Source organism: Antechinus flavipes, chromosome 3, assembly GCF_016432865.1.
Source record: "Antechinus flavipes isolate AdamAnt ecotype Samford, QLD, Australia chromosome 3, AdamAnt_v2, whole genome shotgun sequence".
Lineage (NCBI taxonomy): Eukaryota > Metazoa > Chordata > Mammalia > Dasyuromorphia > Dasyuridae > Antechinus > Antechinus flavipes.
Window position 1 is genome coordinate 390,528,381 of NC_067400.1, and position 12,371 is coordinate 390,540,751.

Consider the following 12,371-nt stretch of genomic DNA (forward strand, 5'->3'; position numbering starts at 1 on the left):
TATTTTGTCACATTATCTTCAAAGTGCTTATGTTTTAACTGAAAATAATGCCTACCAAATCCCTGTTGTACTCTTCCCATTGATCTGTCAAGGATTGTCAAAAGAATTCATCAAAAGCCTGCTTGCTGTGGTCCTTCACCATAATGTTAGATTTCCTCAAATGCAGCTTCATCATAATAGAGAGATCTTCCTACTCAAATTTTATTCATCCCTTATCAGACCAGACAGCTAAGGGGATTCATGGTGGGGGAAAGACAGGGCAGCAAATGAGATTAAAAATACTTGTTCTATTCATTTTTAATTATTATTTTTCATCTTTTTTTCCATGTTTTTACTTTTGGTGATCATATCTACGCCATGAAAATTATTAAATCAGTTTTTGGACATTTTTACTTTTTAGTACCAGGCAAACATCTAGCAATCATTTAGAAGGATTGGAATAGCGCTTCCTCTTCCGGCCGAGGGGGAGGAGTCGTGTGCTTTCGCTGCTGTTGTTACCGCCACTACCTTTGCTGTCGTCGTCAGTGCCCGGTGCTGTTTCTGTTTCCTCTGCTTTCTCGCGCCCTCTTTTTTGTCTCTCCGTCATCAGAGCCTCCTTCCAGCCCTCGTCACTTTCGGCCGCTCGGTCTGGGGTCCGGTGCTGTCTGGAAAATGTCTGATGAATTTTCATTGGCAGATGCTCTACCAGAACATTCGCCTGCCAAAAATTCCACTGTGAACGGTACAAAACCTGGTCAACCACCACAGTGCTGGCAAGGTTCCAGTCCTTGGAATAACCCAAGTGCTCCACCTTCTGTGCCAGCTGGACTTCCATCAAGTGCATCACCTTCCAGTGTGCCTTTTGGACCTACGCCCACAGGAATATATCCTTCAGTGCCTGCTGGACCACCCCCTGGACCACCAGGGCCTTTTCCTCCCTCTGGACCATCTTGTCCTCTCCCTGGTGGTCCTTATCCAACTCCATCTGTGTCAGGTCCTGGCCCTACAGGGCCATATCCTACACCAAATATGCCTTTTCCAGAGCTTCCGAGGCCATATGGTACACCCACAGATCCAGCTACAGCTGGTCCTTTAGGGCCATGGGGATCCATGCCTTCTGCACCATGGACACCAGGAGTGGGAGGGCAGTACCCTACTCCTAATATGCCATATCCATCTGCAGGGCCATATCCTACTCCTCCCCAAGCACCAACGACAGCACCACCTATTCCATGGGGAGCTGTCCCACCTGGAGCATGGGGACCACCTGCACCAGCTCCATTCCCTGCACCTATGGGTTCATATCCTGCACCAGGACTCTATCTTACTCCTAATAATCCTTTTCAAGTGCCTTCTGGACCTACTGGTGCTCCACCAATGCCTGGTGGTCACCATTCTTACCATTGAGTTTTTGATGGACAATGAGACGACTCTCTACTTTCCAGAGTATGTGTATGTATGTATGTGTATACAGTATAAGTGTGTGTGTATATATACTACACACACACACACACACACACACACATTAAAAAATTCTGATTTCATTGCTTATGGGACATTTCACAAATAGAGTCTCAGACAACTCAGAAGACTCAGCTCTTGGATCTGGATATATACTTGGAATAATTAGAGATAATATTGTAAACTTAAAATTATTCATATGTATTTTTCATTTGTTATACTAAGGGAAATCAAAGTGATTAAGTGTATTGACTAACTTTTGGTGGAATTTGTGGAATATTCATTTTTTAATTATGAAACCACACACTTAAGAAATCTATGTTGATATGGATACTAATATCCTAGAAGTTTTTGGAAATTATTTCAAATTTTTTTGGACATCTTTGTTTCCCTGAATATATTTCTGACAAATCATTTTGCCATATCGGGGGGGGGAAGGGGGACGGGCGAGGGGGGGGAAGGACTAAATAGAAGGAAGGGTAAAAACACTCGAAGATGGGGTAAGAGAATGGAAGAGAGATCATAGAAGTTAGAGCACATTGAGGACGTGGTTAGTCAGATATAAAATACCAGTGACGAAGGACATGAAGACAAAAACAGCTATGAATTTGAATTGGATGAACTCTCCCATAAAATGGAAGAAGATAGCACAGGGGACTTAAAAACAAAACAAAACAAAACAAAAATGTTACTATATGTTGTTTACAAGAAACACATTTAAAACAGAAACATACATATAGAGAAAAGGCTGGAGTGGGATATATTATGTTTTAGTGGAAGCAAAAAAAAGCAAGGGTAGTAATTCATATTACAGACAAAGAAGCAAAAATAGAACTAATTAAAAGAAATAAGGAAAATATATGTTGTTAAAAGGAACCACAGACAAAAAAGTAACATCAGTACTAAACATATATGCACCAAGTAGTATAACATCTAACTTCTTAGAGAATATGTTGTCAGTTACAGTAAGAAATAGACAACAAAGATATGCTAATGATGGATCTTAACCTCCCTCTCTCAGAATTAGATAAATCTAACCATAAAATAAACAAGAAAGAAATTAGGGAGGTTAATAATATTATAGAAAACTTAGAGATGGTAGACCTCTGGAGAAAACAGAATGAGAATAGAAAAGAATATATCTTCTTCTAAGCAGCACATGACACTTACATAAAAATTTACTATGCATTTGGACATAAATAACTCACAAGCTAATACAGAAAAACACAAATGCTAAATGCAATTTTTTCAGATCACAATGCAATGAAAATTACATTCAACAAATGATAGACTAAAAACTAATGGAAAATTAAATAACCTAGTTTTATAGCCCTTTGAGTCAAAAAAACAAATCAAAGAAACATAATGTCATTCAAGATAAAGACAATAATCACACAGCATACCAAAATTATGGGATGCAGCCAAAACAGTTCTTAGGGGAATTTTTATGTCTCTAAATATTTACATGAATAAAATAGAGCAAGAGGAGATCAATGAATTGGGCATGCAACTAAAAAAGCTAAAAAACAAATTAATAACCTTCATGTTATGCACCAGAACTCTGAACTTGAAACAAGGATTCTTACAAGGTACTAAGTGGAATTGGTGATACAATGGTTATCTAGTTTAGCATGTTGCTTAACAGTTCTTTAATTTCAGTATGATTGATTTAATCTTACAACAAATAATGATTTCCTAGTGATATAATGATTGGTTTTTACTCAGTGTAGAGCATATAAGCTAGGAGACTCAGCTAGAGTCATACAAAGAGAGCTAGAGAAGACAAGTGGACTGGAGGCTGAAGCACAAGCCCTTGGACTCAGATTCATTCATCCCATCTCATACCTGGTGGCAGGTTCTCCTCAGTTTCTCCACTGAAACCAAGACTCAAGAAAGCCTTTAAGAAAGCTAGCTGGGCCCCAGGCAAGGAGACAATAAAGAATTTGGACTTTGGACTTTAACCCTTGGCTACTCTTGTGGTAATTACTGAACTGAAATGAAAGCTGCTCCCAGAGACCCAAGAAAACCGAATCAGAGAACATTATACCTCCAATTAAATAACAACTTAGAAATTCTGAAAATCAGAAGAGATTAATCAAATTGAAAGTAAGAAAACCATTGAACTAACAAATAAAACAAAGAGTTGGTTTAATGTAAAAAGAAAAAAAAGTAAACCTTTGTTTAATTTGATTACCAAAAGGAAAAACAAAACAAAACAAAACAAATTCCCAGTATCAAAAAATGAAAATGAACTTACCACCAATGACAAAGAAGTTAAAGCAATAATTAGAAGTTATTTTGCCCAACTGCATGCCATCAAATCTGACAATCTAATTGGAATGGATAAATATTTGCAGAAATATAAAATACCTGGATTAACATAAGAACAAATTAAATACTTCAAAAAAATTTAGAAAAATAAATGCAAACTTCTGGGTGATGGATCCAAAATGGCAGATTCCCAAAATGGGAAACTGCTCTACCTCTCCCAGTTTCACTCAAAACCCCCCATGAAACCAAGCCTCTGAAGAGAATCTGATGTAATGAAATCACTTTACAGCTCAAGATAGACTGAAAAATCTTCAAGAAACTGGGGGAAAATGTTTTTACATCTACTGTTTCTGAAATAATATTTTAATATTTAATATATTCTAAAATATATAAAGAAGTTAATCAAATTTATAATAATATATATGTCACTCTCCAATTGATAGTCAAAAGATATGAACAGAAAATTTTGAAATGATGAAATTAAAGCCATATATAGTCATAGGAAAAAATGTTCTGTCACCATTTATTAGAAAAATGAAAATTAAAACAACTCTTAGGTACCACCTCTCATTTCTCAGATTGGTTAAAAAGACAGAAAAAGATAATGATAAATATTGGAGGGGATTTGAGAAAACTGGGATACTAATATATTGTTGGTGGAATTGTGAGATGATTCAATCATTCTGGACAGTAATTTGGAACTATGCTCAAAGAGCTATAAAACTGTATGTATTCTTTCCAGTGGCCAGCAGGGCCACTACTGGTAACTCATAAAGGAGGGAAAAGGATACACTTGTGTAAAAATGTTTATAGCAGCTCTTTTTTGTGGTAGAAAATAATTGGAAAATGAGTAGATGCCCATCAATTGGGGAATGGCTCAACCAGTTGAGGTATATGAAGATAATGATATATTATTATTCTATTAAAAATGATGAACAAGCTGATTTTAGAAAGGTCTGAAAAGCTTTACATGAACTGATGATGAGTGAAAAAGCAGAACCATAAATACATTGTATATAATAACAACAAGAATGTGGAATGATAAGCTATAAAAGACTAGCTTCTTGGTGGTTCATTCAATGCATGTTAAAAATAAAGAAAAAAAACACAAAAACAAAAACAAAAGAAAAAAAATTAATGGAACAAACCATCAATGAACTCCATAATAAAAAATCTTTAGGGCCAATTAGGGTTACCAGTGAATTCTACCAAACTTTTAAAGGGTAATTCCAACACTATATAAACTATTTGGGAAAAAATCAAAAAACCAAAAACCAAAAAACAAAACAGGCAAGGATGGAGTTCTACTAAATTCCTTTTATGACACAAATTTGGTACAGATACCTACATCAGGAAGAGCCAAAATAAAGAATGTAATATTATTCTCTAAAATATAATCTTCTCTGGGAGCAGGTTTCTTGGGGGCTTCTGGAGGCAATCTTCATTTCAGTTCAGAGCAATCACCCCAAATGCAGCCAGGTATTAAAGTCCAAATCCTTTATTGTTTCCTTCAATGTCTTTTCTCCTTCCTAGGGCCCAGTTAGCTTTCATAGAGGCCTATCTCTCTCCTTGGTTCTAAGAGCTCCTGCTGCTAGTCTTTTGCCTCTGCCCGCTTCTGCCTCTAGCTTCCTCCAAATGTCTCTAAATCCAAAAGTTGGTGCTTGAGTCTCCAGCCGCAACAAAGATGGACAATGGAATGAATCTGTCTTAGCCTCAGAAAGCTTCTAATGTGCTTGTGTGTCTGGCCCTGAGAGTTTCTTGCTTATATGTTGTACACTGAGCATACACCAATCATTATATCACCAGGAAATCATTATTTGTTGTAGGATTAAATCGATGCTAAACTAGATTTAACCACTGTGTCCTCAATTCCACTTATTTAGCACCTTATAAGAATCCTAACAAGAGAAAGTAAATTATAGACCAATCTCCTTAATGAATATTGATACAAAAATGTTGTGATATAGGAGCCACTTGCCAGTGGCTGCTGGAGGTCTAATTCAGACCTGTAGAATGTATCTCTTCATGTGAGAGGATGATGATGATAGAAGGAGACTGAGAGACAGTTGCATTCTCTAACCTTTCTCCTCTTCCCTCTTGCCTCCAATTTATTTCATTCTGAATTCACAAGGAACATCTGCATAAGTAAAGGCTGCTTTGCAACTCCTTCAAATGTTATGACTCACAGCTGTGGAGGATATCAGAGAATTTACCTGCTTCTTCACTTAGGCATAGTCCTTAACACAAAAAATTTAAAATAAAATATTAGCTAAGAGATTACAACAATTTATCTACAGGATAATACACTATGATCAAGTGGGATTTATTTAGGGCTCATTCAATAGCAGGAAAGTTATAGGCATAATTAACCATATCAATAACAAAACTAAGAAAACTCATATGATAATCTCAATAGACGCAGAAAAAAACTTGACAAAATACAAAATCCATTCCTATTTAAAATATTAGAAAGCTGAGGATCAAATGGAATTTTCCTTAAAATGATAAGCAGTATCTATCTAAAACTATCAGCAAGGGAAAATGGGGAGAAACTAGATGCTTCTAATTTAAAAATGTGTTTCCTCCATCATTAATTATTTTGTCACATTATCTTCAAAGTGCTTATGTTTTAACTGAAAATAATGCCTACCAAATCCCTGTTGTACTCTTCCCATTGATCTGTCAAGGATTGTCAAATGAATTCAACTCATGGCTTAAATTTAAAACATAGTATTATGGTGCTTAACTTGGATAACTCAGTTTTCCCTATGCTTCATGATAATCCATGCCAATTTTTCCTTTCATCACCTGGAATAATATCACAGTTTAAAAGTAAACACTAGTAATTAGTCACTGAAGAATTAAAGCTATTTAAAAGCATCATCCTAAAACCATATGAGTATATTTGCATGACTTATCTACTCAAATAATATTCTCCAGTATGGTTTAATTTCAGGAACAATATAAATAATTATAATTAGGGATTATAATTTAATCTTAAGGAAATAATTTGGTATGGAAGATATACTCTCTTATCTGTATAATTCAGTCAAATGTAAGATTGCTAATAGAATACTTGATGGTGTCGTCACCTTGAAAGTAGACTGAAATAAAAACTCTTCTAAATAAAGTTAATGTAAATTTTTCTAATAATTAAAAATGCACCAAAATGTAATGAACTGTCCTGAAGGATAGTGAGTTCTCCATCACTGGAAGTCTTCAAGTACAGGTTAGATGACCATTTCTCAGGATGCTTACTTATCAGGGATGTTGGGGAGGGAATTCCCATTCAAATATGGGTTAGACTAATTGACTTTTGAGGTCCCTTCCAAGTCTTAAGATTCTATAAGGTATAAGAAAGTAATAACATTTTCTTTCCCTTCATCATTCCCTTGGTTGCTAAATGACAAGGATGACACTGATGAATAGATGCTAGTTTGTCATGTATTACAAGTTCTGAGTGTATGCCCTATAAAAATCTTCTCTATTTTTCCTTGTATTATGACTTTTGTATTTTTTTACATCAAATTTAATGTACATTTTAGGTTAAACTGCCTGAGATGTGATTTGAGACATACTGCATTTGTTTGTATTTGAAATGTAAGCAATCACAGCTTAAAATGATAAATGTTATCACCTGCTGCTGTATTGTCTAAGCAAAGGCAAATGTTGCTCGAAAGTAAGAAATAATTACAACTAGAAATAGTCTGTAGATGTAATACTTCATACTTTTAAAAATAGATTTGTTTTGCTTTTGTGTATTCTTGAAAATTAAAATGTATTTTCATGAAAAAAAAAAAATAGAAGGATTGGAATAGGGCACAATGGAAAATTTATAGTGGAATATTCTTCTTGGAGTGATCAAAGTAAATGTGATATTTGAAACTGTAAGAGTAAATACATGAGATATTAGTTAGGTCTCTTAATTTCTACTGCTTCTCATGTTAAATGTGCTATTGTATAACCCCAAGTTTATGCAGACACTACCAAGTGGTATAAGGAGGAACAATATCATTCAATAAACAATATTCAGACTTTCAAGGTTTTTTTTTTTGTTTTTTGTTTTTTTTGCCTTCTTTCATAAAGAAATAGATGAACTAAGAGCCAAACAAGTAGGAAGATATGGGGAAATTAATGTGGATAAATAAAGATAGAGGCTATGGAAAGGGAATAAGTCAAATTTTCCACTGGAATGATTTTCTGATTATTAAAGCCAAGAAAACACAGTAGACAAATGCAGAGTAGGATTAAGTAGAGGACAATAGAATTGTAATCAAGTAAAACATAGAAATTTCAAGCCATAATGCCTTTCTTTTCCCCTTCCCATTGACAGAGTGAAGCCTGCTGCTTCCTATTTACTGCCAGAATCATTCACTCGCATCTTTTATTTCTATTCAAACCTATTGGATGATTTCAGAAGAGAGGGGTTCATAAATTTTTGGCCTTTTATTTTATCTTCCTCATTGCTTACTTTCTGTTTTTTAAAATATGTAGTTCAATTTTTTTCTCAGTTTCATGTAAAATAATTAACACTTTTTTAAAATTCCAAATCCTCTCCCTCAATTCCCTTCCTCTCTACTTGAAAAGGAAAGCAATTTGATACAGATTATATATATGAAGTCATATAAAACATAATTTCATGTTAGACCTTTTGCAAAAAAAAGACAAAAAAGAAAAAACAAGTTTAAAAAATATGCTTTTATCTTCATTCAGACTTCAGCAAACTTAATGCCTTTAGTAATGATTAACATTTTTATCATAAGTCCTTTAGAATGTTCTTGTACTGCTGAGAATAGCTGTTATTCACAGTTGATTATAATTAAAATACTGTTGTTACTGTATACAATGTCTTCCTGGTTCTGTTCATATAAATAATCCTAGATTTTTTTTTTTCCTGAAAGCATTCTACTCATCAAAATATTCCATTTTAGTTATATACTTCAATTTATTCAGCCATTCCCTGATTAATAAGCATATCCTCATTTTCTAATTCTTTGTCATCACAAAAAAAAAAAAATAGTTGCCATAATTTTTTTTTTACATATAGGTCTTTTTTTTTCTTTTTTCTTTTTCCTTTCATCTTTTTGGGATACAGAACCACTAGTGATGTTTCCTAGCACAGACTCAATCTGTTGGCTGATTTACTTATGATTCAAATTTAGTTACAAAATGAGACAGAAGCAGGAGGGAATTTCTTATGCTAGAGAATGATATTCCTTCGCTCTACATGAAAAGGAAAAGACTGATTTTTAAGTTCTGGAATCATTAGGTCAAAGATGAAAGAATATTAGTCCTTTAAAAGCTTAACAAAGTTTTCTTTTACTATTCCTATTTCTTCACACAACTAATCTATTAGTTCTAATCGATTCTTTTAATTCTACCTCCATGGTATCTTTCATAATTGCCCCCTCTTCTCAGAGTACTTCCATTATCACAACTGTAGCTCAAGTCTTCATTATGTCTTACCTAGCCTAATATATTAATGTCTTAACTAATCTCCCTTCCTTCAGTCATATAAGTTTGTACTCAGTACAAACCAATCATTATATCACTAGGAAATCATTATTTGTTGTAAGATTAAATCAATGCTAAACTAGATTTAACCATTGTCTCCTCAATTCCACTTAGTACCTTGTTTCAAGTTCTGGCCCATAACATCTCTTTGTAGAATTAACTCAATCATACTGAATCATGCTAAATTAGGTAACTATTGTCTTTATCAATTCCACTGACTTAGTACCTTGTAAGAATCCTTTGTTTCAAGTTTAAAGTTCTGGCCCATAACACTGCTAGTCATAGATATAACGAATTTCAGATTGTATCTGTCCTCATGAGAAGACTGTAACACATTTATCTCAACTTATGAATCTAGGGACATTTGGTTCTAGAAGCAGCTGCTTCCTAATTATAATATATGTACACCATTAAAAATAGGAACTGAGAAATAAAAGGATAAGATGATCTAAAAACTGTAGAATTTCATAAAAAGCAAAATGAAACATAAAACATAATTAGGTACCAATAGGGATAATTTTCTTTACATCTGCAGATTACACTAATTATCAATAGTGACCTTATAATCATAAATTATTTCTCCATTTTACAGGGATTAGTTACTTATTCATGTGAATTATTTCATTTTGTTACTTTCTCACTTGTCATAAATCCTTGCATTTTTCTAGTTTTATTTTGGTTTACTTGCTTCACATAGGGTTGGTCAAAATTATGGTGCTAAACCTTCCTGGTAGCTAGAGAAAGGTAATTCAATGATGTGAATATTCAGAAGAGAGAGAGTGTTCTGGTCAATCCTGCAAAACCATCCCTTCCTCCTAATCATGATGATCCAGATAAGGAGAAAGACCTTTTATCTTAGACATCATCAGAATGTCTGGTGTGTTTGTTTCCCCATTCTGTAATCCCAATTTATCAGAATGCCTCCCCTGACCCTATCAAAACCAGTTGATAGTCTTGTGTTCCTGTTCTCAGTGCTTTGATTCTGTCCCTGCCTCGGTCTTGAACTATATGTGTGTATGTGTGTGTGTGTGTGTGTGTGTGTGTATGTGTGTATGTGAGTTCTCAATCACACACACACACACACACAGTTCTCAATGAGAACTCACATTGTTGCTGGATTCTTGGAGAGGATGGTCTCATTCAGCAATGGAACCAAACCATGCATTCATTTGGTCCAAGTAAATCTCTCCCTTTCAAATAAAATATTAAAAACTCTCTAATCTCTATCCTGCCTCAGTTTCTCTGGCAATACACTTTCTTTTTTCTTTCTTTCTTTCTTCCTGCCTTTCTTCCTTCCTTCCTTCCTTTCTTTCTTTCTAAAGATTTACTTTTACATTTTTGCAAGAATGAGTGCGTAGGTGAATAGACACACCTTTGAAACTCCAAAGGCAGCATTCTATTTTCTTTCTTGAAGCACAACTCCTTCCCCTAATTCCCCATTAACTGAATGTTATAGAAGTGACACCCTCCCCTTATTACAAAACCACTCCCTGCCATCAAAGGAATTTCCATCCCAGAATGGGACAAGATAACTGGGAAGGACTTTGAGCAGAGTACAAAATATTCTTTTCAAATCTCAAGCCACCACTTTTCATTACAAAAGTCAATCCCTGGCCCCAAGGAATTTAAATTGGTTTAGAAGTCATTACTTTAGCTTGTGATATTCTAACTGGATGTTTCATTCAAACTATCAATTGCTTTTGGAAATCATATAGCTAATATTTAATAACTTTGGATCAAATTTCATAAAACTTATACATATGTCCAGCAGAGCTGACAAAATTTTAAAGCATAGTTCATATTTGTTTACAAGTTACTCAATATATATTTTAGGAAGCAGCAAATTTTATCTAATTAGGAGATACAAAGATGTGACCTCTTAAAGTAAGTTACCATGGAGCTAAAAATGAAATCAAATACAGATTTTAAACTTCTAGTAGCAATACTACAATTTTAATGCACACATGTTTTAAAAACCTTATTCCCAAACATATCAATTGAAAGTAATTCTATCATACCATTTAAAGTTCAATACTGTATTTTAGGTCACATTTTTAGGAGAAAACTCCTTTTCCTTCTCAAAAATTCCATTTTTCTAGATTGCCTGAAATCTCTGTAATGGCAGTAAACTATTAAGACCTGATATGAAGACACAGGCCCCTGAGAGCAAAATGACTATGACTCCTATCACTCTCCCCCCATAAATTTTGTACTGTTCTCTAAGAAATGCTGTACTGGGCAAGGGGAAAGATTTTAAAGTGTAAAATAGATTTTCCTAAGCCTCATGAAGACAGACCACACCTTTTTACAGAATCCAGAGTACCCTGAGAAGAGTTTTGGCATTCTGGGATTTAGGGGAATATAGGAATTCATTTAGAGAGAAACTGAATCTGATTCCAGAGCATGGGGTTTTGGGGGATCCTACCATTTTTTGGAGAGGCTGGACTGAATAGAAGTCCACATGGAGAGACCCTGGTCATTCCCATTCTCCTCCAGTTAGAGAAGCTTGAAAGCTTAAGAAAAATTCAGGTTAGTTTGCATCAATATGCCTTACAAGGGTTTTTAAGTTCTAAAATGTCACATTTTTCCATTTGTAACTCAGCTGAGAAAAACAAATGACAAAACACATTCAAACATTTAAAAAATGCTTTTAAATTCTTTTTCTTTCTATCTAGTACAAGGTTCCTTTCCTATTACCTGGAGAAGAACCCCACTTTTTTTTTTTATTAAACTTTCTTGAAAATTTCCCTTATGCAAGTTTTTCCTGCATCCTAGTGTGGAGATCTCCACACTTCAGTGATGCTAGATCACTAATATTAACTCAACTCTAAATTTGAGAGGTATATCTCAGGAGTTCCTACTCCTTGACACCTTTAAGTTCCTCATCTTACTAACCTGTCTGACATCTCGGACATAAGATAGCCTCAGCCAATAAAGGCAATAATAGTTCTTATTTTGGGTTATGCATAGAGTTTCCCTGGCTGCTAAAGAAGCTACTCTAGTTACCCTTTCCTGTTTCCTGGATTCATCAATGAACTTACTTCATAGTCCTGGAATCTTTGGACAGTCTATGAGGGGGTAAGCTGGAGACAAGCCCTAGGGCTGTTGAAATCAGTGGGACACATCTCCTCATGCTTCAACAGGGC

At 34.7% G+C, this 12,371-nt stretch overlaps 1 protein-coding gene across 1 annotated transcript; it reads left to right on the forward strand.

Annotated features, from left to right (window-relative positions):
* Positions 1 to 459: 459 nt before the first annotated feature.
* On the forward strand, positions 460 to 1,856 carry LOC127557999 (MAPK-interacting and spindle-stabilizing protein-like). Its single transcript, XM_051991250.1, has one exon. It carries the CDS (start codon positions 652 to 654, stop codon positions 1,384 to 1,386), a length of 735 nt encoding a protein of 244 aa, XP_051847210.1. The 5' UTR covers positions 460 to 651; the 3' UTR covers positions 1,387 to 1,856.
* The last annotated feature ends 10,515 nt before the right edge of the window (positions 1,857 to 12,371 follow it).